The sequence below is a fragment of the Larus michahellis genome, chromosome 5 (assembly GCF_964199755.1).
Source record: "Larus michahellis chromosome 5, bLarMic1.1, whole genome shotgun sequence".
Taxonomy (NCBI): Eukaryota; Metazoa; Chordata; class Aves; order Charadriiformes; family Laridae; genus Larus; species Larus michahellis.
Window position 1 is genome coordinate 78,484,306 of NC_133900.1, and position 26,775 is coordinate 78,511,080.

General features: G+C 42.3%; 1 protein-coding gene across 2 annotated transcripts; it reads left to right on the forward strand.

The window, feature by feature from the left end:
• Positions 1–426: 426 nt before the first annotated feature.
• On the forward strand, positions 427–24,665 carry PDGFRL (platelet derived growth factor receptor like). Of its 2 annotated transcripts, none has more exons than XM_074588186.1 (6): positions 427–636; positions 7,622–7,916; positions 16,676–16,827; positions 18,300–18,593; positions 18,905–19,044; positions 23,917–24,665. In XM_074588186.1, the coding sequence occupies exons 1-6, from the start codon at positions 582–584 to the stop codon at positions 24,103–24,105; spliced, it is 1,125 nt and encodes a 374-aa protein (XP_074444287.1). In that variant the 5' UTR covers positions 427–581; the 3' UTR covers positions 24,106–24,665. The 2 variants fall into 2 exon arrangements, with proteins under 2 accessions (XP_074444287.1, XP_074444288.1); XM_074588187.1 differs by lacking the exon at positions 23,917–24,665 and adding an exon at positions 21,069–21,202 and having other exon boundaries at positions 439–636.
• The last annotated feature ends 2,110 nt before the right edge of the window (positions 24,666–26,775 follow it).

Sequence of the window (26,775 nt, forward strand, 5' to 3'; positions counted from 1 at the left end):
CTTAGATACACTATTCCAGTAAGGAGGGAACCAGGAGGGAACCATATGTTCTTTTTAGCTTGGTATCAGTAAGGCCTGAGGGCCTTCCACCCCAGCTGCGTATGCGTCTTTTTGTGCTGTTTGAGGCTACTGTATCACCAACTACTCTATCATAGGGTGACCCGCTCCCCTCTGTGGATCCAGCTACAGGCCCAAAGGGCAACCAAGAATTCACACGTGCACAAAGCCACTTCTGGCAAGGGGCAGCTGTCACTGAGGAGCTCATTCAAGTGATAAACCTCCACAGGTGTCCCTGAGCTGGAGGTCATTGGGGATGCAGCTCTGTTCCCGCCCGGCACACTGAGCCCGCCCCTGAGGGGCGACCCGCGCGGACACCCGCTGGGCCTGGCCCGCCTGTGGGGCGTCTCGGCCGGTTCCTCCTCCCTCAGAGAAGAAGGGCGTGTGGCGGCGGCTCCTGAGGCGGCACAGCCTCCCCCCGCCGGGGAGACCCAGGCAGGGAGCCCCGCCGCCGGCCGGCTCCTCCCCACACCGCCGCCCGCCGAGCCGCCCCGCCGCAGCCCGCCGCCCCGGCCGCTCTCGCCATGCGGCTCTGGGTGCTCCTCAGCCTGCTGCTGCTGCAGGAAACGCTGCCGCACGGTGAGCCGCCACCCCCGCCGGGTTCCCCCGTTTTCCTGACCGCCGGGCCGCCTCCCCCCGCCCTCAGCACGGCCGCCCCTGCCCCGCGAAGCCGCCCCCCGCCCCGCCACGACAGCCCCCGGGAGCCATCTCGGGGGGCGGCGGCCGGGCTGCCGTCCCGCCGGGCAGAGGCGGAGGAAAGGCGGGTTCCTCCGTCGGTCTGCGGCCAGCGAGGCGCCGAGGCTTTTCCACCGGAGACCGAAATCGTGGGGTTTTTGAGAAAGGCGTTTGCGGCGGCACCAAGTGCCCCTCGCCTGCCTCTGTCCTCAGGGGCGACGCTTAAATCCCTCCCGGCCGGAGGAGGGTCAGCACTGGACGTGGTGCTCGAGTTTTTGGGTGTTTTTCTTCAAAAAACCGCGGTTGTTGGTTTGTGGAGAGGACCGAACTTTACTTGTAACTTGGTTTCAGGTTGTGATGGAGTCTTGGTGGGGGAAGAGGCGAGTTTTTGGCTGGGGAGGGACATTCATAACCAATCCTTCACTTACATAGACCTCAACTAGGTGATAGAGAGGCTGTTTCCCTCTTGGAAAAGGTGAATAAACTTACTAAAACTTCAGAAGAAACAAAATTCCTTTTGTTTTTCACCACAGCAGAGCTTGGGGAGCAAGACCTGTGTAGCCCCTGAAGGGTTTGTGGAGAGAAGGGCACGAGCTCCAAGGGGCATGGTGAAGGGCACAGAGGCCGTTACCACACACCGCCCAGGAGGTCGTAAGGAAAAAATTCTTGCAAGAACGTAAAATTCCTTCACCCTGAGAGCTGTTAAGCACTGAAAGAAGTTGTCGAGGGAGGCTGTAGAGTCTCCAGCCTTTGGAATAGTCAGAGATAGACCGGACGAAGCTCTGAGCAGCTGAACGGGGTGGGAAGGCACTTCAGAAGTCCTTTCCAGCCTGACTTTATGGCTACGTGCAAAGGAATTGCGCTCTGGACCAGTGTGGTGTGGGAGAGGATTTCTGCTGAAAGATCCAGTCTGTGGGTGTGCACTGCCACATCAAGAAGAGAGTTTTCTATTTGAGAAACAGATGGTAAAGACACAGAATGAGAAATAGTTGTAACTTGGGCAAAAGATTTCTCAGGCCTATGCTTTTCTTAGTTTTTCTGGTTTATACTGAGGTTTGTCTGGGTGCTTCGCACTGCATCATCCAGAAGTTTAGCTACGGGAAAAAGTAACCTGGCATATTTATAACAGCTCTGTCTCAAAAGCTATAGGTACAAATCGTAATGTAGACATTGTGATTTCAAAACAGCCTTCCTAATTTAGCTTATTTTAGCTTATAAACAGTGAAATATGTCCCTCCAGATTGCCCATACGGGTGCTGATGTGTCAGCTTGTGTTGTCCATGTGAGTGTGTGTTTGTATGATTAACTTTTCACTTGAAGTACCACAAATAGAGATGTGTCCAACCTGTTTTGTTACGTTAGTTGTGATCACAAAGACTCTTCCCTCTCATCTTAATCCCGGTGGTTAAGAATTATTCTTTATGATAACCTCACACTTGATTTATTATTTTTTTTCAAGGAAGAATTCATCATCAGTATTAACAAGAATTGAAAGGTCTCTAATGCTGCCAGGATGTGTATGTGGATATAGGTGATGTCTCAAGTAAAAACTGTATGCTTTTTAGCATTGTGTGACTAACACTCATTTGCGGGTTGTTGTGTGTGTAACATCTGCGAGAACAAGGGGTAGACGAACATTAAAGGATAGGATGAGACAAGTACTGTGAACCAGGAGCAAAAGTGACTGTGTGGTGTATTTCTGTGACATATCGATGCCTAGTCTCGTACTTCGGCATTATCGGTTAGTAGGGACCCTGCATATAGTATTGCAGAGGAAATGGGTACAGTGCGTCTTAGAACTGACATAAGGAGCTGATCAGAGGTAGAAAGGAGTTTTCTCAGTTGATATCTTTCTACTGTCTTAATTATTACTTTTTTAATAAGAAGTGTTATTGCTGGATTAAAACAATGAGGGTTCTGCAAATAAATCTGGTGAGATGGTAAAGCATCCCAAACGTGGCATATCCATGTACTTGCATAAATGGGCTCCTTGAGTTTGTTCACTTCCCTTGCAGTTTGGGTAATGGGGGAATCTGTGTGGTGGGTTCTGTGTTCTTGGAGGGATTTGATTGTGTGTCCTCTTTATCTTTGGTGATAGACTATTGCACCAGTTAATTTAGTTATTGGGCATACAGGTGCTTGATTCAGCGATGAGAGAAGGCAGGATCGTGAGGTGCAGACGTGGTGGTGTCAGTAGATACCTGGACAGACTGATAGGGAGTGTTGGGGAGGAGCGTGGTCACAGCTTGCTTGGAAACTCACTTCTCAGTGAGGTGTAGCAGAGAGGCAAAACTTGGTTTTCTGTGTAGGTGGGTAGAAGCTCCTCTGATGGTGTTTTCCCAAAATGCCCCTCCTGTCACCTGCAGGGAAAAACAAGGTCAGACAGACAAGAGTCTCACTGTGTGAGTGTGGTATAGGAGGGAAGTATTCAAACTCGCTGGGAGCTACAGAAACGTGGAACAGAGGGAACTTGTGCAGAGAGGAAAAACATCTAGAGAAAATCAAAACCAGACTTCTGGCACTAAAATTGAAAAGCTTTCATAGGGGAGCCTTTGAGAGTTTCTTAAAGGCAGAGTGTCACGTGTGGAAGAGCATGCAGTTTGGGATGGTGCATTTCCTTGGGGTGAGGTTGTAAGATCTGCGTGCCTTCGAACAAGTGTCAGGATTGAGGTTTGCAGAATGTAGTGGAAATGGCAAAGAGTAGTTTGAACGAATAGCCCTATTTCAATAGGGTTGTGCGGGCGGGGAGAAAAGTGTGTCTAGACCAAAGCTTGTGGGTTTCTACAGTGTTGTAGTTTAACCCCAGCTGGCAACTATGACCGTACGGCTGCTAGCTCACTCCCCCCATGGCGGGATGTGGGAGAGAATCAGAAGAGTGAGAGAACTCATGGGTTGAGATAAAGACTGTTTAATAAGTAAACAAAAAGACATGCAAGCAAAGCAAAACAAGGAATTCATTCACTGCTTTCCATTGGCAGGCAGGTGTTTGGCTGTCTTCAGGAAAGCAGTAATGGTTACTTGGGAAGACAAATGCCATCACTCTAAATGTCCTCCCTTCTCTTCTTTCCCCCATCTTTCTACATTGAGCATGATGCCATGTGGCATGGAATATCCCTTTGGTGAGTTGGGGTCAGCTGTTCCAGCTGTGTTTCCTCCTAGCTTCTTGTGCCCCCCCCATTCCACTCGCTGGTTGGGCGGTGTGAGGAGCAGAAAGGGCCTTGACTGCTCAGCAACAACCAAAACCATTAGTGCGCTACCAACAGTGTTCCCATCCCAAACCCAAAACATAGCACTATACCGACTGCTAGCGAGAAAGTCATCTCCATCCTAGCTGAAGCCATGACATACAGACAAATCTGGAAGGTACAACAGGGTACTGGAATGGCTGGTTTGAAATGGGAATGCTTATCTGTCGTGCCAGCAGGGCCTTCTATCACTAGGGCACAAATTACACAGGAAAGATGGAATAGCTCAACCCAAGGGAGAAGTGGCAATATGTGTTGAAGGAAGCTTTAATATTAAATCTGATTCCTGGTGGATTTTGTCAGTAATAAGTCAGCTGGACTGAAATACCAGCCCCGTGGAGAACAAACAACCTGGTTGGTGACCACCCAAGGTGATGGAGGAAACAACCACTCTGTTAAGGAAAATCAGAGGCGCAGCAAGGACTGGATAGAAAAGCAAAAGGAAAAATTACTTACTCTTGTGTAGGTTGGGTCACACACATCGGGGTGTGACACTGAATGCAATTGCTAGATGCCACAAATGATGACTTCTTAGAGCGGCTACTTGGAGAACCTCTGAGAAAAGCAGCAGTTCTTGACTTGATCCCGAGCAGTACTCAGGTAATTGGATTCACATGTGGCTTTAGAACAGCCAGACTGTAGTTTTAATATTCTTGCAGGAATAATAAAAGCCAAAGAAATGACTGATGTGTTTGATTACAGAAGGGGGAATTAAGTAAGATGAGGAGGCTCATTAACTCACATGTGGGTTAAATATAAAAAACAGAATAAGGCAGACAAAAAGAGTTTGAGAAACAGCTTGCAAAAGGGATAAAACTATTGATAACTCCTTTTCTTCTTCTGATGTGCTAGAGCAGGGCAGGGAAGGATGGCCACAAAGTTGGTAAGGCTGATAGGAATGGGGAATAAGAAAGTAAAACTTAAATTAAAAACTTAGTTATTTATGTGCACCCGTGTTTACTATGGAGATGCTTAGGGTGGTTTTAATTGAAAATGATGACATGATAAACATATCAGAAACTTTGAGTGCAGTATCCTAATGAGCGCTGTAATAGCAGGCTCCGAGAAGGACTCTTTCTCTATGGGGAGAATCATTAGAGGACATGTCTCATTAATATGCCAAAATAATTTCTTTTGAGAAAATCAACAACACGAACAGTGTTTAAGTGCCATGATTTGATGGTATACAACGGAGACTTAAAAGACATTTGAATCTGAAATCGCTGAAGTCTTAACTTGGATGCATAAACTGTCACATAACTAATCCTTTACAGGAAAATGGAAGCATGCCAGGATTTTAAGATTTTTGAGGGAGGCACAGCCATTTATTCACTTAAAACAAAAACTAGGAGATGACTAATATTTATGTATAATTTGTGTAGTTTTGAAAATTGACCAGGCAAATTAATGAAGGAAAGATCTACCAAGAAGAATCAAACGATGGCAACTGTGTTTCACAGATCCCTTGAGCTAAAAGTTCTTGGAAACTAGGAGGTTAGTATCAAAGGAGCAGAGATGGTTGCCCTGTTCCTTGGTTGACATCTGACACTGGGTGGTGTCAGTGGGAAGACATTGGCTAGGTGGATGTTTGGCCTGACCCACTGTAACCTTCCTAATGTAACGCAGGGAAAAAGTGCTCCCACACCAGCTGTTTGTCCCTGTAATATATGCACTGTGTCACTCTCTAGGGTCATGTGCTCTGGGTAACTAGAAAAATCCTACTTCATGGTCTTCCATGGGAGGCAGCAACCACTTGTCTGAAATTCTCCGTTGTTATCATCATTCCCTCGAGTTTGTCAATTTTGCATGGCCAGTGGCATCACAGAGACAAAGAAAAATTGGAAGAAGCATAGATATTTGTTTCACTGTCCCTTCCAGAAATTATTTATCTTAAAATATCTTAAATCTTACTCTTTATCTTAAAATGTTGTGATTTTTGGAAGGCATTTCCATTTGATCCCTTCAGTTTGTGGCTTATTTTAAGGTAGTGAGGCGTCTTTGCAATCAACTTCGTGAATGCTCATAACTTAAAACTGGGAAAAATGTTTGTCTGTGTGGCAGGGAAGGGATGTACCTTAGTAACTGGACGTGTGCCTCAGAAAAATTTCTCTTACTACATAAGACTCCAAAAGAGTTCAAAATGCAGTGGTCAAACTAAGACGACTACAGCGTTGCTGTCTTCCAGTTTATTTTCCAGTTGGTGTGAGACCAAAAGGCAAATGTTTGTACACAGGCAGCCTTACTCTGCTTGCTGAGATGACTGAGTCACAGAATGGCTGAGGTTGGAAGAGACCTCTTGGGATCATCCAGTCCAACCCCATGCCTGAGCAGGTTGCCTAGGACCATGTCCAGTCAGGTTTTGAATATCTCCATGGATGAATACTCCACAACCTTTCTGGGCAACCTGTGCCAGTGCTTGACCACCCTCACAGTAAAAAGTGCTTTCTTATGTTCAGATTGAATTTGGTTTTTTTTTTAAATTTATGCTCAAAAGGCTCTGTGCCATTTAAGAGACATGGTGTACTTCAGCCTGGACTTAGAAGTGGAAGGCTGAAGCAATGCAAGGTGTCCAGCCGGGGTATGAGGAACATCACGGGAGCCTGGAAGTGCTGCTATTCATACTGCAGCCAGTACCAGTTTTAATTCATGCCAACTCAGTGTATAGCAGGACTACAGGACTACTTTTAATGTCAGAGGGAGCTCTTTGATTGATTTCTACAATAAAATACCTGAGGAAAAGGAAAAGCCATGTTCAATGTGAATTAGCTGTCAGGCACAGTTAGTGGAGGTTTTTGTGTCTGGGACAGTGGTTTTAGGCTCATCTCACAAAAGGTCTGTGCTTCCTGCTGTCAGTTTAAGTGGGAATATGGATTTCCTTAATTTTTTTTTTTTAATTTGAGACACCTCACTTTTCCTTTCCATTTCCTTTGCCTTGTTTTTAAAGGCAGCTGGGCATCCCTGTTGTCTCTAGCGGGTAATGAAATCTCTTATCGTTTGCCTCTAAATAAGGTTATGTTTTCATCTGGACTGTCAAAATAAATGGCTGTTACTGAGAAGTGATTAATTAAATACTACCTTCAAGTGACTTTAGCGGCATTTGCATTTTCACAGTACTTACTCTAAAAGAAGAAAAGTGCATCACTGTCGGTATTTTATAAATCATCAAGTTCCACACTTGGCAGTTTTTCTTCATGTGTCTCTCATGGTAACACGGTGTTTGAAAAGGTTATGCGGAGTCGGTGGGTGTGTGACAGCCTTACGAAGAGGGTGAACTTGTGTAGCATCGCATAATAAATGGCAATAACATGAGGTAGGAATGACAAAAGTAACTGAGGACAGAAATGCTGTATTTCTTTCCCTTCCCGTTTGTACAGTTCTCATACCTTACATATTTGCCCATTTATGTGAACTGTAAGTATAGATTTTCCACATGTTGTTTTTTTTCTTTTATCCCCAGGAAAATGGGTCATGCCAGAGACTTCAGAAATGCAGGAAAATTAACTCTTACTCATTTTTGTGAATCCTTTGTAGGATGAACAAAACTTCAGTAATTCTCAGTGATAATAAGGAAGATTTTTTTTGTAAAAAGACTATATAACCTTTTTCTAATCAGTAACATTGCCTTCTTTTCTTTATTTTACTAGTTATTGGACAGCCTACAAAGAGTAAGCATCCACAAGAACCTGGGGAAAACAAAATTAGGCCTGTTAACAAAAAAGCAAAACCCAAAACACCCAAAATGAAGGAGAGAGAATCTGCTGACCCCTCTTTGAAGTCCCAGTCCATACTGACACAGGTGATGGATAAAGGTCGTTTCCAGAAACTAGCTGCCACTTTAAGCCTGTCCGCAGGACAAAGCGTAGAACTGCGGTGTAAGGGGAGTAATGTTACTTGGAACTATCCTTCATACTTGGACACCTTTAAAGACTCCAGACTCAGGTAAGCTATTTTTTGGGTTTTGGGTTGTTTTTTTTCCTACCACTTTTAACAGCATTGTGTTTATTTGTTTGTTTACATTTTTACAATTAAGATGTTCCACTTAGTGGTTTCTAATGTCAACAAAAAAGGATGAGTGTCTTTTAGTCATCACCATTTACTGCCCTGTGATTTGCACTGTGGAATAGTCGTGTAGCATGTGAACTGGATTTCCTTCAGATGAATCTAAAATAGAAGATATGATCCAGTGGGACTGCAGTGTGCTCCAGCCACTAACAGGGAACCACATTAGAGCTAGTCTGAAATAAAACTCTCAAAATGTGTGAGTGTGGATGTCAGGTACTCACTACCAGCTCAGTTGCCCTACAGAGACCTGCTCCCAGTGGGCTGTACTGGTTGCTAATGAATCTACCACCTGAGATACTAATTTCCTGAAAAGGCTCAGACCCCCATCTCTCAACAAGCAAAAACATGCCAACCACCATGCTAAGGAGTGAGTAAGAGTAGTCTTTACTTTTTCAGTCAAAACTACCTTTGTGTGCAAAAGGGAATTGTAAGGTTTGTGGTGTGGCAGAGTTTAATGCTGACGATAGTCACCTTGGGTTTAGGAAGACTTTTTCTTTCATCTAGTGACATCTTAGTGGAGACCACATAAATAGTTGTTAGAGCAGGAAGAGGAACTATGGACTCTCTCCCTTTCTCTGCCCCACCACGTGAATGTCCTGTTACTCTAAACGTCTTCTCCCAAGCCTCATAATATTTGTTTGCCTTCACAGTTTTTGAGGATAGTACACATAGTTAAATGTAGATTAAATGTAGTAATTTAGTTCTGTATTTGGAAGAGGAGGGGCATGTAAGGAGCTTAAGGGTGTCTTCCACAGGCATTTTTTTGCCATGAGTAGTGTTTGTTTTCACAGGCTGTTTTGTGAAGATTTTTGTATCTATAAAAGACAAGTAGTGAGGAGACTCTGGACCACTGTGAATGACATCCTAAGAAAGATCTGTAAGGAGCTTTTGTTGGATTATTAGGTGAGAGAGGCACAGAGGTATGAGCAAAGTATCAACTCCTATTGTCCTTTTGTTCCTAGATTAAGTACGAGTGTGTATACTTTTTGCAAATAACTGAGGGTATCTGAATCTCCATGATCCATTTCACTCACGTCGTGATTTGCAGGTATGATGCTACCTTAAAGTCACTCCCAGTTAATTAATTTTTCAGATATATTCTTCTTCTTTCCACTTCTCTTTTCAAAGAGAAGTGTTGAAGATTGGCAATGTACACTATGATTTCTAGCATATCCTTCTGAAATTTGTGAGCCCCAGTTCTTCTCTGAGTGTTTATTTGTGTTTTCCCTGATGGCTGAGGAGTTCAAGAACCACACTGGCTGAATAAACCCCTGTAGCTAGTGCAAGGCTTCTGTCGTAGAATCATAGAATTGCTGAGGTTGGAAGGGACCTTTAAGATCATCGAGTCCAACCTTTAACCTACCCTGACAAAAGCCACTTCTAAACCATGTCCCTAAGTGCCCCATCTACCCTTTTTTTCAAACGCCTCCAGGGATGGTGAATCCACCACCTCCCTGGGCAGCCTATTCCAATGTTTAATAACCCTTTCAGTGAAAAAATGTTTCCTAATATCCAATCTAAACCTCCCCTGACGTTAACTTGAACCCGTTCCCTCTCGTCCTATCACTTGTCACCAGGGAGAAGAGGTCAGCCCCCATCTCTCTACAACCTCCTTTCAGGTAGTTGTAGAGGGTGATAAGGTCTCCCCTCAGCCTCCTCTTCTCCAAGCTAAACAACCCCAGCTCCCTCAGTCGTTCTTCATAAGGTTTGTCCTCCAGACCCCTCACCAGCTATGTAGCCCTTCTCTGGACACGCTCCAACACCTCAATGTCCCTCTTGTAGCGAGGGGCCCAAAACTGAACGCAGTACTCGAGGTGGGGCCTCACCAGTGCCGAGTACAGGGGGATGATCACTTCCCTAGGCCGGCTCACCACACTATTCCTGATACAGGCTAGGATGCTGTTGGCCTTCTTGGCCACCTGGGCACACTGCTGGCTCATATTCAGCCGGCTGTCCACCAACACCCCCAGGTCTTTTTCTGCCGGGCTGCTTTCGAGCCACTCTGCCCCAATCCTGTAGCGCTGCATGGGGTTGTTGTGACCCAAGTGCAGGACCCGGCACTTGGCCTTGTTGAACCTCATACCATTGGTCTCAGCCCATCGGTCCAGCCTGTCCAGATCCCTCTGCAGAACCAACCTACCCTCAAGCAGATCAACACGCCCGCCCAGTTTAGTGTCATCTGCGAACTTACTGAGGGTGCATTCGATCCCTTCATCCAGATCATTGATAAAGATATTAAAGAGAACCGGCCCCAGCACCGAGCCCTGGGGGACACCACTTGTGACCAGACACCAACTGGATTTCATTCCATTTACCACTACTCTCTGGGCACTGTCACAGTAAGCTACAGCAGCAAGCCTATTTCTGCTGAGGGCTTATCACAGCAATATATCTCAAAAGATCTTGTGGGTGATTTAAACAGCTATTGCTTTTTCCTTTGCAAGAAATAATGTTTTATCTGGATTTATTCCAGTAGGTGGCGTTTATCAGCTGCAGTACAGACCTGGCCTTCCAGCAAACTAAAGCTGAGTGTGCAAAATAGTATCAGTACAGAGTGTGTGCTGGTGGTTGTCGTTTTCAAGTGTATCTTATGTTTTATGCATTTGCAAATACGTTGCTGGCATGATTTGGTCCTGTAGACCTCCAGGTCATGTTATCTGAGTATTAGCATCTGGCATTGAAGAAGGCAAGGCAAGTATTCAGTTTTTGGAGGGGAGTCTGAATGTTTCTTAAATTATCGGCTGTCTATCCCTGTCTTGCAAAATTAAGTACTTTTCTAGTGATGCACATGGGACAAAATACAAGGATCTAAGGTACTTTGGGGGGGGGGAAAAATAAGCATTTTCTAATTGGGTGGTTTGGCATTTTGCAGTTTGAAGTAGTCTGGGATTCTGTTGCCTCAGCAACTTACCTTTCTGTTCTCAGTCAAGTTCACAGTATTTGTAATATTTTAACCATATAAGAAAGGTTAATAATATCACACAAAATAAATGCTATAAAACATTTTGGCTAGGTGGATATAACATGCCTAAGTATGTATTTTCTTTTAGAAGTATGTTAGGCTTATGTTTAAGGGACTATATTGAAATATGATGGTCTTTGCTTTCAAAAAATTATTTTGAAGTAAGTTATTGAAGCAGTAAGGCTGAGTCAGACTGAATCAACACTTTCAAATGTAAGCAGAAGGTTCTATAATTAACTAGAGAAATTGAAAACATAGGTTAGTAGCGCACTTCAGAGTCACCGAATAGTAATAATTTATGGCGACATTGACCACAGAATCTTGTGCAGTTATATTTTCATCATATTTTTAGCATAACTTTACTAATTATCTCAAGATCTTTGCTGTAGTGCTAATAGGTGCATATGAAACAAAGTCTGCCTTATAACACGTGAAATATGAAATTTGTATTTTGTGGTTTTAGAAAGCTTTGATTGAATTTAACTGGAAATATCATAAAGATAGCATGTTATTCATTTAGCTTAGTTGGTAGTGTTTGTAAGTAAACTGTCAGCAGAAAAGATTTTTAACAATGTTATCATCTTTCAAAAGGAGCTTAGCTCTTCCTCTCAGCATACAAAAGACCATGCACTAACTACAATAGGCAAACTTTTAAATTTTACAAATATATTACACTAATTATTTTAAAACAAAATGCTGAATATAGGGCAAAGGGGGGAAAATCAGAAAAATAATTAGCAAATAACCTATGGCAAAAATTGTTTAATCATCTAGATAGGTATATGTCCAGTATCCTCTAACATTTTTTTGAGCACTTAAAAAACAAGTATAAGGTAATTTCATTACCAATTAGTGAGGTGTGGAGTGAAACCCGAGCTAATTAACTGGGCTGGGCTTTTTTACCTTGGATTTTTGTGCTGGTCTGGCTGGAGTTGCAGCACTGGTGCAAACTGGAGTTGGTGGCAGCAGCGGGGGGAAGTGGCTGGTGTCTGAGGAGGTAATGGAAAGTGAGGAAGGTGCCAAGTGAAGAAGGAGCGGGTTGCCAGGCTGGGGGATAAGTGAGGAGGAGGCACAATGGCGATGAGGCCCAGGCAATTGCTGGGGACTGATGACTGCCGTTCTTTTGTTCATTTGTACATCCCTACAGCTCAGGCATCCAGTTCCTGTTTTTTCCTTAAATAATAGGAGGGATGTACAAATTCAACTGGTCTGGTGGGAATTCTAACAGTAAGCAAGATATTTTACATCTCCTGGGAACTGCTCACATCCTCTAACACTGGCAGCTACAAGAAGAGGCTTTAAGGACCCTGACATCTGACGGAATTGCAATTACGGGAGACAGAAGAGACCTTAAGGTTCAGGGCGGTGAGGGCATTCGTAGCTTGGCTGGTCGGAGGGTGTGTTAATAACAGAGGTCCAAGGGAGGAGCTGACACTGAAGATGCATGTTCCCAGTGTTCTGTTTCCCGTCCGTATTTCTCGGAGAAAATGCTATTTTGGTTTGCAACTAGTTAAATTTAGCATCCATGTAGTATATTTCCTATGGGTGGTTGCAAAAAGAAGTAGGGATAAAAGCCAGATGTTTTCTCTCCATGCCATGCTTATCACGTTTCTAACTCACCCATTTGGTAAGGGTAATACAGCAGCCTGGAGGACAATATGACTTTTCTAAGAAGGAAGAGATTATATAGAAAAGCCATTTCTGTACTATTTGTGGCTATACTGTCTTTGAGTTTGTCTGTGCAGATATATTTTATGACCTGGTAAATAAAATATTTTTGCTTGTTGTACTAGAGAGTTTCAGTTTTTAATAGGTGTATAGCTGTTAGCATATGTTAAAATTGCCATAGGGGTGGAGGAAAAGACAGTGAAAGGAGGAGGAGAACTCTTTGGCTGGCTGTTATTGAGCCAGAGGAGAAATCCTCTCTTTCCATTATCCTTACTGGAGTAAATAACAGTACATGCTGAAATGATGTACTTAGTTTTAGAGACTGTAGCATGCAATGCAACTCTGTGGAAAAAGATCATGCAAACTTGGCTCCTGAGTTAAAGGCACACACCAGCTTGCTTCAGGACTAGCTTATCTGTAATGCTCTCTTGCCTGCGCAGCATAAAAACACCCTGCAGATAACTTTTTGTCTGAAAATTTTGTGTACTGGCTGAACTGCCCAAAAATCTTGCCAGTGTTAACGGTCAAAGGTAGCTCAGGCACCTCCAGAACAGAAGGGCTGGAATGCTGTTTTGTAAGACCGTGCATAACAAATTAATGACTGTAGGCTCACCCAGAAACTGGATCTACAATGTATGAGAAGGATCAGAAACTGAGAGGGATGGAAGAAAAATAAGGGCAAGCATATTTTCCCTTTCTTATGCTTTATAAGAGAAGCTGCTCTAGTGACACCGGTCTAACTTCACATAGTGTCTGCTGTGTCTGACTTGGAGCATGGGTCTCTCACTTGTCGAAGACCGGCTGTATTTATCACAGAACTTCGTCTGACATACAAACTCATGTGAAATGGAACCGCTACAGTGGAACAAGCTGGAGCAAAGAGCTGGACATGCATCACGTGCACATTTGTGTGCATGGGGGGGCGTATGGACAGGAGCACTCTCACAAGTATTGAGCAAACTGTATGTTGTAGAGGCCAGAATTTGACTGCTTTCAGTGAATGTGTGCTCCTGCTGGCTTAGTGGGACATCGGTTGTGTTCATGTGTATGACTGAATTTCATTTCATTCCACGTGCTCTGAAGTCTGAAAGCTAGGGATGTCTTTTTCCTGTGTTAAACAGTAAGATGTTATGTTCTCCTAGTGAGCTTGTGTTTGAGATAAGCTCTCTTTTGTTGGTATGAATACAGCTGCCTGAGAGAACTTTGCTAGATGCTCTTTGAGGGATGCTGTGCACACTGTCTTTTTGTCCTTCTATATCTCTGTTTTTAGCTTCTAGACTTGGCATGGTTTTCTGGCAAAGATCTTTTGAACTTCATGTAACTAAAGCTTAATAAGAGGAATGTACGGAATAGTATTTTGGAATAGTTCTCTAGTTTGTTTAAACAGTCTGGAAATGTTTGTATATACAACATTTTTACTTTGTGATATGTAGAGCACAGCAAAATTTCGACTTTTGAGTCAGATTTCCCAGCATCAAAAATACTAATGAAATAAAAGTTATCCTGGAAATATTGGTCAGCTTCAGGATTTACCATTTATAATTTACTTTGTGGCCTGTTTTGTCTGCTTAATATGGTCATGTCACAAGCTTCAACACTTCCACTCTCAGTTGCCAGGTTTTGTTAGTGCATGTTTGTGGATGACTACCTCGCTAGGCTATTTCCATTGATTACTGGATAGCTTGTTCTCAGTTAAGTAGAACACACTGTACAATACTTAATTAACTCTGACCTTATTTTTCTCTCTGTTGGGATTTTGAGCTATAGTTCGGTGTCTGCATTAACATTAGAGGCAAAAATGTTCTCGCGTAATGGTTTCTCTGTAATGTTGACATGTAGTACTGGATACTTGCAAAACATTTTATGCTGATGTAGTCATGTAGCCTATGAAATGTGAACTGTGAAACTAAATAATAATACAGACTGGGACATGTTTTGGATTTCTCTTTTCTTCCTGTTGGGTATAATGCATAACAGGGTCTCTTGCACGAATAAGAATGTCTCAAAGTTTATCCAAAAACTGAAGATAATTTATACTGTAACATAGCGTATATATTAAAAATGAAAGTACTACGACTCCATAATTACATGGTACCAAAAAGTGGAATCAGACGAGGTCATGTAGGACAAGTGCATTAGTGGGTCGGAAACATGATTTGCCTGTTTCCTTAGGCAGGCCTCAAAACTGGCCTGTGGTGGATGAGTGTACTAATAGCGTCTGAGGGCTTTAATGGAAAAGATAATTCTCAGTTAGCCCTGTTTGGGTTGTGTTTTAAATTTCTAACCTGTTGGCCCTGTCTGGAGGCCGAATGTTGGGTTACGTGAACCGTTGCTTGTGATTGCTGGTAGTAGTTGCAAACTGCTAGCAGAACACCTAGGGAGTCACAAATTTTGAGAATTGTGTGTAGCTAGAAGTAGCGGCCTCTCTGAGCAGTTATTCTGCCTGTGGTGGAGACGTAAGCAAAGCAGAGCATTTAGAGCGTCCAGTACAGTCAGGCAAGTACCACTGTTACACAGTGACAAGGTGTTTTAGAGATTTCTTCAAAGCATGCTAATCCAAGAAGTAAATGATTCGGTTGGGCATCTGCCTTACAGAATAACTGCCACATAAATAAGAAGAAATAGGAGGATAATAAATATTCAGAGAACCCACAGTTGAAAAAGAATAAGAGTATGGGAGCTGTTCGGACTTCATGCAAGCTGCATATTTGTCCAGACCCCATTTGAAACACTGAAAAGAAGTTCGCTATCAAATGCCTAAAACTAGAAAAATCTCTGCTGACTTGGTTAGAACAGAAATGACCTTGTAACTCGATGTCTTGCTAAGGAAGGTGGGAAACCTTCATGTTCTGGATGTGCTACCACGTAAAGGCAGGTGGTTGAAAATAACGTTTTTAAGGGTCAGAGCAGCAGTGGAGTGCATCAGTGCTGCCACACAAGAACTGGTACTGTTGGACTATTGCTTTTGCAATCTATCAAAAGGCAGCACAGCAGACTGCCAACTATAACACCATCTGTCTGTAAGAAAAAGCCAGGAAAGCAAACCTTAAAATAATAAAAAAACCCCAAGATGAGATTGTAGCTGCTGAATTTCATAGATAGGACCTTTGACCCTTTGAAACATTGTCAGTATCTACATATATATCTACATATTTATAAATAAATTTACAAATATCAATCCACTGAGAGATGTATCTGGGAAATCAGGAGGAGAGAAAAGCAAATCAAGTCTGAAGTAATCACATAGGCTGAATTTTGTGTAGTTAGCATGATGACACTGCCAGTGTACCTCCAGCAGTTCTCAGGGTGATGCTCTGAAATAGCCAAGGGGTGATAAGGAAACTCCAGGGTGAGGATGCCAGCGAGGTGGCTTATGGCAGAGGAATAGGCAATGCAAAATGACTTACTTGCAGAACTAATCCAAGCTGAGGTAGAAGCTCTTTGCGATGGCGTATGCAAGTAGAAACTTGGACCAGGATGTTAAAGATGGGGAAGCGTTCACTCTGAAAGCAGGTATAAATCATCAAACAAACTCTTATTAAAAAGTACCTGCTACTTACTACTCCTGATCTATATTTGATATATATTATTGAACCACTGCTACATGGTATCCATGTTTAATGGTATCAAAAAAGGACTGACATGTATGCAGGTTGACTTGGAGCATGAAAATATGGGATATATATGGACAAACAGACAAAACATAGATGAGTATACTGTCTGTAGCAGTCACAGCCCAGTCTCAAAATGGGGGCTAAAGGGAATCCAAGAATGAACTGTACAAGACAAAAGCTTGCAAGCACTCATGTGAAGTTGAAATCAATAAACCTACTCAAGTAAGCAGGTCTTTGCTGGAGCAAAAGGGAAGGTTGCAACATAGTTCTGAAAGTGAAAGGTAGGTCAGCTGCAAAGTAATGAAAAAAATCAAAAGTAGAAGTGAGCTGACAGAGATGTACAAGGAAATACATCTGTGCTTGTCTGTACCTTTTGTTTTTCTTCTCCCCAGTATAAAGCAGCTTGACAAGTACGGTCAGCTGATCCTCGCAAACTCCACTGCAGCAGACACAGGAGAATATAGCTGCTGGCTTCAGCTGTGCAATGGTAACAAATGCAGGAAGGATGAGACTAAAACAGGTTCAACGTACATCTTTTTCACAGGTAATTAACTCACTGGGGGATTATTAATGGAAATATATTTGCTAGTAAGACAGGAATAAAGCTACATCAGCGATTTCACTGTCAGGATTTTTCTTCCACAATTTTCATCTTCTTTTAGTGGATGTTAAAGAAACCAGTGCTGCTGAGCAGCAAATTACTTGCTTAGTGTGATTTATGAGTCCATTTTCCCTATGGATTATGCTAAATGTGTACCCAAATTAACGCATAATGCAATGGAAAGCAAACACCTTTGAAAATACTAACCCACATTCTGAGGATCTTCTACAAAATTAATAAGAAAACATTCAATTTTTGAAAATGTGTCTGTGTAATGAAAATAAATCTGTGCAGAAGATTCATTTCGTCATGGCATTCAGATGACCACATGGATTCTTCCCCCCCCCCTGCTTCCAGTTACCTGCACTGACTTAAAAATCTTGACCTCATTGATCTTGGTAAGGCCACAGTTTCTCCCAAGAGTCTATATGGCATGTTGAGAACCAAAACACTCTTTAAGTACATGTGTTACCCACAGAGCTTGAGGTTGACTGTAGCCCTGTCATTGCATGGATGGGGTCCTAGTAGGTAACTGTGGATGGTTTACTGCTACTTGGTACAAGAGAGCTGAAATCAAATGTTTAATTTGTTCTTCTCATGGAAAACATTCTGAATGGTAAAACAACCTTTGCTGCCTGATCAGAGCTAAAACATTCTTTCTTGGCTAGCAAATATTTCAGTACAAAATGCTGAGATAGGATTGTTTGCGATACGTTTTGGAGGTAAATTAGACCATGAGACAGAGCAGAAGCCGTTTATCAGAAGTGCTTAATGTTCTGAGGATACATTCCTTTAGAAAGGCTGGAATAAACTTTTCAGTCAAGTTACGCAAATGCTTGTGCTAGAAAGAGGAATTTCAGCTTTATATTTCTAAGAAGCATGCCAAACATGGAAGTACTTTTTAACTGTCCTTTGAAAAGCTCTAAATATTTCAGTTACTTAGAGCGATAAATCAAACTTTCTGCCTAAAATCATGTATATAAAAGGGCTGTAGCTCTAAAGAATATATCTTTCTATTAGTGCTTATTTTACCAGTGATGGTGGGGTTTTTTTGTGTGTTACCCTTTAAAAGTGGGTGAGTGAACAGAATTAGATCCAGATGAGTATTTGGAAACTTATGAAAAAGGGATTCCAAAGATTTTCTTAAGATTAAAAAAAGATCTGATTATGGTGAAGAATACTTTGGTTTTCTTTTTGATTTAATGTTTTTAATGCAAGATATGTAAATATAATCTCAGAGGTTAGAAATATTGTTTGGGGTTTTTTTTTTTTTTGGCGTGTGTGTGTATTTAAAGACAAAAGCTTTGGGTTAATTTTTAATGTTGCTCATGGCTGTTTCCTCTTGTCATATGTACTTTCTCTCCTTTCTGTTAAACCAAGATGTAAATATTATTCTAACTATATCTTCTGCACAGATAAAGAAGAACTTTTTGTACCCACTCCCAGTTACTTTGAGATTGTGTACTTGAACCCAGATAAACCTGCAGTCATCCCATGCCGTGTTACTACTCCTTCAGCAACAGTAACTCTACACAGGGAATTTCCAGCAGAAGAAATTGAAGCAGATGGAACTGATATTATTTATGATGTGAAGAAGGGTTTTGTCTACCAGCATCCTACTTCTGATCATAAAGGTATTGTCTACTGCAAAGCAGAGTCGCAGGGAGCACCTCAGATTTCCATCAAGTATCACCTGTTGTATGTGGAAGGTAAGGTTCAGTTTTCTATATGCTGATACTGACTCTTGTTTCTTCTGCTGACGTTGTTTAGAAAACAATTTTTTTAAAAAAAAAAAGTAAAATAAGTAATTATTTAGAGTTTTAAAATCTTGATCAAAAGTATGTGCAATAAAACTTTGTAGGTTTAAATTCCAGCAATTTCCCAGTGTAGAGGGGAAACAGGTGTATATCACTTACCTGTTGCATTAAGCAAACTGAGGCAAAAATTGACTTTTAAGTCTTATCAGTGTATTTAACTTCAGGAACTAACTTTCTGCTTCCAAACACTGTCTTTCTATCAGTTCCCAAGGGCCCGCCCTCAGCCACAATTGCGGCATCATCCAGTAGAGCAGAAGTCAGTGACAGCGTTCATGTAATCTGCACAGTCCTTGGAGAGCCAGATGTAGATGTGAACTTCAGGTGGCGGTACCCAGGGCAAGAGGTAAGAGATGGAATGGTTCCTGGCTGAAATGCATATTTCTGGCTGAAATTCCCTGACTGAAATGGTTTGTTCTTCTTAAAGGCAATACTTTGAATGCCAGTCAGTGTCTAGATTCGGAGAAAAGATTCTTTCAGATTGTGGTGTCTGCCTCTTGCTAGCTCAGGCATGCTGGCAGGAGGAGGCAGCACATCCCTTTTGAACTTCAGCCCATCTTTCCCTGAGAGCCTAGAAGTAGCGCAGGAATGAAGCGTGAGAGCTCTATCCATGTTAGCAAAAGTCAAGCTCAGCAAAGCTCACTCCTCCCTCAGGTTTCCATTCCAGAGACACTTGGCCTCTGGCAGCATTTACAAAGAAAAGCCCCAGACAGGGTCAAAGCCAGCCAGCGTCAGGAAGCTATTCTAGGGCAAGCCACAAAGCTTCACTGATGCCTCTGCATTTGATATCCCTTCCATCTCTATGGCTCAGGCACATGAATCATTGCAGCACAGAATCTTTAAGCTTAATTGTTACCCAGATCCAGAAGCACAGAAATCTGCTTCTGCCCAGTCTCATCTGAAAGAATCCACTGGAAACATCCATTGAATCTTCAAACTTTGTTCATCCTTTTTCTTGCACAAAATAAGATGTAAATGAGTAGCGTTATTGATGGTCTCCTCTCTTCTCTCTCTACCCAGTCCAACCAGTTACAGTAGGGTCTTGTTTCATAGGCAGCCTCATCTCTATGCTGTTTATGTAAGTAGGCTAGGAGCAAAGGAAGGCCTGCTGAAAGATGGAACCCATCACCAGAGGAAAGGGATCCTCTCGGACCTGAGGGCTTGCATTGTATTCCATTTGCCAGCCCTCCCGGTGCTGGGTTGTCAAAGGACGATGCAGAGCTTCCCAATAAGGTACTTGTATCAGCACTGGTCTCCCTAAACCAGCATAGAATTAAGTAATTTAATGGCAGAGGTAATTGCTTAAGTGAGTGAGTGGAGTTCGGTGCTTACTAGGGTTGAGAAAATTCAAATCTAAAGCCCCAGAAGTTTGCTGTAGCTGTTAAGAAGGAGACTGTAGCATTCTGTTGTCATGAGACGGTGCATGCCTTTCAAGGGGAAAAAACAGTGAGAAAGCAAGTGAGTGCAAAAGGGACGTTAGCTGCTGGTGAGGGCACTGGGCATGTAGAACCAGGTTTCTAGTCCTTGCTTAGATGTTAGTTTGTTCTTTCACTTCCCCCTCTCCCCTCCACCTCCTTTTTTTTTTTTTTTTTTCTGCTGCTGCTTGTCATGTAAGTTTTCCTGCTGAGATTATTAAAGTCTGAGAGTTCATGAGCAATTACCAATAAATGAGGGCAGCCTCAACTGCATTTGGTGAGGGGCTTGATACTTATAGCATGAATTAGGTGATCTAAAGAGTAACTACTGGATGGAGCACCAGAAGAGTTTAGCAGTTCCTGTTTCTGGTGTCCATTTAAAGTTAGGAAGGAAAGGGGCAGATGTCTAAATGAGTAGAGAAACTTGCAGCTGTTAGTAAAGCAAACAGTAAAATGCTAGGGAAAACTGAAGTGCCTCCAAGTATTGGGAGCTGCAGATCAATAGTGGTTTTTGAGTTAAATGCCCAATGCTGTCCTCTGAATTTAGCTGTTAGCATTACTTGGAGTGAGATGCATCAACAGATGGCAGTGTCTCTATGCTTCGAGGTGGGTCTTTAACTCTGACAGTCTTCTAGACATTCACTCGCTTGAGGGGGGAAGAGAAGAAATGCCCCTGCTGATTTCATTAGTTTTGGTGATTGATATGGTTTTCTGTTGGGGTTGGTTTTTTTTCTGTGTTTTGGGTTTTTTTAGCTTTCCTTGATAGCTGTTTATGCGACTGTAGTAACTGGCTATACAAACCCCAATTTTATGTCTTTTGTAACTAATTGCTAAGAACAAACAATTGACGGCATTAAATTCTAGACTCAGCTTGGCCTTCCAAAACTCAGCATCTATTAGCGCTCACTTCTACATCTTTCACTTTTACGTCCTGCTACTTTTATATCTTTCACAGGTGAATGGCTGCCCAAGCCTGGTTGCTGTCTGTTCTTGGCCCGGTTTTAAGACCATCAGGTCTTACAGCACCTGATGCAGCCCTGGCATGTGCGCTACAATTACGTCTCTATCAGTGATTGAATATAAACAGCTAAACACATGCAAATTACCTCCCTTGTTTGCTGTGGATACTGCGGCTGTGGTGCAGGGCACATGCACTATCAGCAGAGGACTACACCCGCTCACTGCACCCACCTGCGGGGTTGAGAGAGAGACTTTGGCCCGTGGCCTGCATCTGCCCTGGAAAGGGCTGCTGTGCTTCTCCACTGGAGTAAACAGTCTTAGCTCCAGCTGTGCCTGGGGATAGGGAGGGAAGAGTTGTCTTGAGGCTTCTGCCCCAACAAAATGATTAAGTAAACGTCAGAGTAGAAGCGCTGTATGCTTGTTGGAGACTTAACATTTATTAAGGAAGTATTCACATACTGCAAAGGAAAAAGATGGGAGTGGAGGGAGCATAGAGAGGACCATCAGCGGTGGTGATCAGATAGATGTTCTTTTGTGCAAGAAAAAGGACTGACAAAGTTCTAAGATTGAATTCAGTGCAGGGAGATCAGTGATGGTTTCTGTTCCCCACCACTCCACCCAGCACCTGGACTGCCATCTACTACTTGATCCTGGAGCAGAAGGAGCACTTTAATCCCTGCTTCCTCCTAGGTACATTGCATTGGAGAGACCCTCCTCTCATCTCTGTAGTTGCTAACCTCTCCCTCTTACTTTTTTTTTTCCACTGTTTTTTTTTCCCCTTGCCACTCCCTGACAATTGAATTTGCTTATTCACCTGCTGTGAGTGCATACTGATCCACTCCTTAATACGATTCCCTGAAACTAACTTCAAAGCAGAAGGCAATTAGTTTGAGAAAAACTGGGTTAGCAGGAGCCCAACCAGGGAAAGAGCATCTGCCTTACATGGCCTTTAGCTTCACTTTCAGTAGGGTCAGGGAAGTTTCACTTGCTGTAGTTAAGAGCTAATTTAGGCTTGAATTAAGTGTGTGATAGTGCTTGACTGTAGTAACACTTGATTTTTGGGCTGGGAACAGGAGGTAGTGCTCTGCTAAGTGGCTTGATTCCTTCTATGGGATTAAGAATTTCTAGATGAGATTACCAGTTTTCGAAAAAAAGTTCTTGCTAGCTGTCAGTGCCTGCCGCTTCCTATGCATTCCCTGACTGCAATGTGACTCATCCCTAAGCTTCAGGAAGACTGGTAGCTGCTTCTGTACTGGTCATTTTGCAATTGCGAGGTTGTAGCTTTGGCTCCAGGTAAGTGTCTGACTTACTCTTTTGCTACTATTAGCTTAAGTCCTGGAGCGTTCACATCGGTAAATGGCTAATCCATCTAATTCACAAAGCAAGAGGAGATGGTTGCCAAGCAGAAATGTTTCTATGTGTCTAATCAGTTTTTACTGGCTGACAGGCTGCACCCAGAGGGTGGCAGTCAATAGTTCCTTTTCAAACCGGCAGCCTGTCACAAGTGGGGGTCCCCCAGGGATCAATACTGGGCCCAGCGCTGTTTAACATCTTTGTAAGTGATCTGGCTGATGGGATCAAGTGTACTCTGGTGAAGTTTGCTGGTGACACTAAACTGAGTGGGGAAGTGGACACGTGGGAAGGGAGAGCCACCCTGCAGGAAGACCTGGATAGGCTGGGACAGTGGGCCAGTTTCTCTTAAACAGTTCCAGGGAGTGTGACCTGACAAACAGTCCATCAGAGAATTCTCTTATAGAAGAAGATTAAAAAGAAATACGCCTGTTATAGTTATAACAACAACAACAGAACCTAAAAAGCATCTTTCTGAGCATCCTTGTTTGTATTTTTGTCTTTGAAGTTACATACACATTTTGGAAAGCATAATGTAAGGATTAAGTTAGAAGCATTTGTGAATTATTACGATTTGCTTGTATGCTATCTATCTTACACAGTGTTTCTAAAACCAGAGGAATTCACTTGTAACACAATTTAAAGCTATTCTCTGTGCTAAAAGAGAATGAGGTAAAGCGTTGTCAGATAACTCATGCCACTGTTGCTTTGCTGTTTGAGCCATGCCGTAAGTCTGAACCTAAGCTCACACTTCTACCTTAGTAGTTAGTGTGTCTACCTTAGACATTAGTGATAGAACCTGACATTACCTGACGTTAGTGATAGAACAAGAGGGAATGGGTTCAAGCTGCAGCAGGGTAGGTTTAGGCTGGACATTGGGAAAAAATTCTTCACAGAAAGAGTGGTCAGACACTGGAATAGGCTGCCCAGGGAGGTGGTGGAGTCCCCATCCCTGGATGTGTTTAAGACTCGTTTAGACGTGGTGTTAAGGGATATGGTGTAAGGGAGAACTTTGTAGAGTGGAGTTGATGGTTGGACTCAATGATCCCAAGGGTCTTTTCCAACCTAAATGATTCTATGGTCTCCACCAAGCTACCTCACCTATTTAATCACATACCCAAATGCAACCTTAGGAAGTGGCCCACAGCTGCAACTGAGTTCATTCATATACTGCAGGCAGTGCTTTGGCAGCCCATCACTAATCTAAATATATACAGTACTGCCACTTAGAGTGGAAGAGTCATTGTAGTATCCTTATTTGGGATGCCTTATTGGTACATCAGTATTTAATGCAGGAATGTTGCTGCAACTGCCAGACACCTTCAGTTTCCTCACTTCAGGCTGACTGGGATATAAGCTCCTACTATCTGACCTCTTGCTTCAGGGTTTGCTAGGGTAGTGTCACTAAATACACTTTGCCAAATTATGTATTTATTTTCTTATGTAGGTGTTTTTCATTGTTGGTTTGTTTTTTTTTTTCTTTTAAACAACAGTCTGAGAGGCCTGTGATTATCCAAAACTTCTGGAGATTGATAGACAGAGGAACCGGACAAACCACAAGAATCTCAAAGAGTGTTCTTGTTGTTGAGGATTTCGAAGACAGAGATGCTGGAAACTACATTTGTGTAGCTCAAAACCTACACGGAGAAACAACAGTAGCTACTAAGGTTGAACTAAATTGATAGGAAAGGCTTCTGGACATAGAATGAACTGTATGGTATTTGATGTTATAGCCATTTATTTTCTTTATGAATGTTTAAATGAAGTTTTCTCTGTCACTGTCTCATTTCATATGTCAATGCATTCCATATTCACTAGCTTGCAGGCCAAAGCAGCATTCCCTACGCGCAGCAGTAGTCAGTTGTGAGGTAATAAACCTACTACCAAGCATTAAAGTTTAAGCCTGAACATATATAAGGCTCATTATATTAGGGAATAGGTGCTCTTGGGCTTTCCTCTGCTGTGGTCTTTTTCCTCAAACTCTTCCATAAGGTTAACCTGCTATATGGTTTGTGCCTTTTTTGTGTATGTGAGAACTGAGAGGACATTAAATAGCCTCAAAAATCCACAAAGCAGGTGTATCACTTCTGGTGCTGTGCAATTTTGAAGTTTAGAGTACTGTACATGTTTAAAACAACAACCAAAAAACCAAACCAAACCCAAAGAACCTTGTTACAGAACTAGCCAATAGAAATGTTTATTTTGTAAGAATAATTAAATTTCTGAACATTATAAAAATGTGTGTATGTGCGTATGTCTTCATTTCATATTAAAATGGTAAAGGGTATTGCATTCTTACAACCTTTTAATATGTAGCTTACTTAGCGTTTACTCCTCAGTAGATGTATGGTGTTATGTTTACTAAATTATATAGCAAATTATGTTTCCTAAAGGTAAAACTTGCATTTATTCATACAGTGTAATTTACAAAAGAAAAAACCCAAATGTAACATTAGAATAACGTTCGATCATACAGCAGGATCTCTTCTCAGGTTAATAACAGTTCAACTTGATCATATCACTTAGGAGAGAAGGAAAGAAGTTTAATTTACACATATCTGGATAAATACTCAACTGCTTCTGTCACCCTGGGTTTACTTACCAATACAAGGAAAGAGCCTTTCCAGAGAAAAGGTAAGAACTCAGTAAAAACATTGCTGGATCTTTTGGCAATGTTTTTTCTTCTATCCTCACGTGCAGAATCCATGTAAGCTCAAACATCCAATACAAATCTACTCAGTAGTATAACCATGTGACAAAAACAGTCTTAACGCAAGCCATTTTATTTACAAGACATGTGAAAAGCAGCTTATTCTGAGCATACGAGGAATCAAACCAGGAGCCTGTCCCTTGCTTGCACCCTTCCATGTGTCTCAGCCTGCATTTGACTAGAATTCCCAAAGCTTTCTTCTGGTGAAGGCTTAAAGCAAGCCCCTTGCTCCAGATCATTCAACCCTTTGGGCAGATGTTTTCTGCACTGTTTTGAGTAATGATGTCTAGTAGAAATGGCAGCTTCTCACTAGTGTCATTAACCTGATATTAGCCTAGCTCATGAAAACACTAAATAAGCCTGCCAAAAGTTTTTTCTTCAGCATGGAGGAACCTAAAACAACATAACCAATATGATAAATAGCCACAGTAAAGACTGAAATGGCTCTGTGCATGTCTCATGAAACAGTTTTCATGGAGAATGCTCCCCAGATGCCCATAACGGTGTTGGCCTTTGGAAACATGGTAGCTACAAAAAAAAAAAAAAAAAAAAGCAGCAAGCTATAGGACCAACTTTGAAAGCATAAGAGGCAGTCCCTTGTTAATCTTCTTTCTTCTATTAAAAGGTATCAAGAATGTTACACTTATTCAAATGACTAAATAAGCACTACACAATTTTATAGTAATACAAAAAGAGGTCTTTTTGTACCACTTTTTTTTTTTAGTCAAGGCTCTGACCAGAGTAACATGGAGCAATCCTTCAGCTTCTGGATGAGGCTGTGCAAGGTGTTCATTGCTTTTTAGCATTTTTCATTTATCAGAACAATGTATTTCCCTTTGAACTACAGGAGCTGTGCCAACTTCTTAAATTTCAAAGTGCTTTTGAGCCTTTAATTTGGCAATTGATTCCCTTCAGAACACCTAGCAAGTGGGAGATAGATAGCATCACCTGTTCAGACTTGTTCTTCACAGTGCAGCGGTTCACTTGGCAGCATCGCCGCCGTGGTGACAGTTTGGCAGGAGAGGAAAAGGGGATGTAAATCCAGTGCTGCATCACTGCTGAAGCATTAAACCTGAGGGAGACTAACTCATGTGTACCGAGCTCACACGCAGTTCTCAAGGCTGATAATAACTACAGAAGCAGTGCCTTTAAGGAAGAATTTTTGGTGGTTGTTTCCTCCCCCCCTTAAACATCAAAATAATTCTCATCATTGTAAACTATGAGAATTATTTTACTCTGTATTTTACATAGTTCTTATTTTACCAAAAGCCTCCTGGGTAGGCCTTAGTCTTTTCACATTGATGCAATTACACATTTCCACATAAACGGACAGTGACACAGGGTAGGAGAATGAAGCCCAGGAAACAAAATTTAAGTGACTTGTCAAAGTCACATGCCTAAACCTGCCGGTATTGTTATTTCTGTTTCCATACCTCAGTCACTGCTCTGCTAAGGCAAGGCAGCACCAATGGACAGAAGGTATTTGTTTCTTCAGGCTTTGATGATTATTACAACTTTCTGATGACCTTTTTAACTCCAGCTCAGCCCTAAATGATTTCCTAGCTGTCAGGCAACTACAGTTTTAAAGATCAGTGGTTACTTACTGTCTAGAAGGAATTTCCTGCATGAATTGCATGATGCT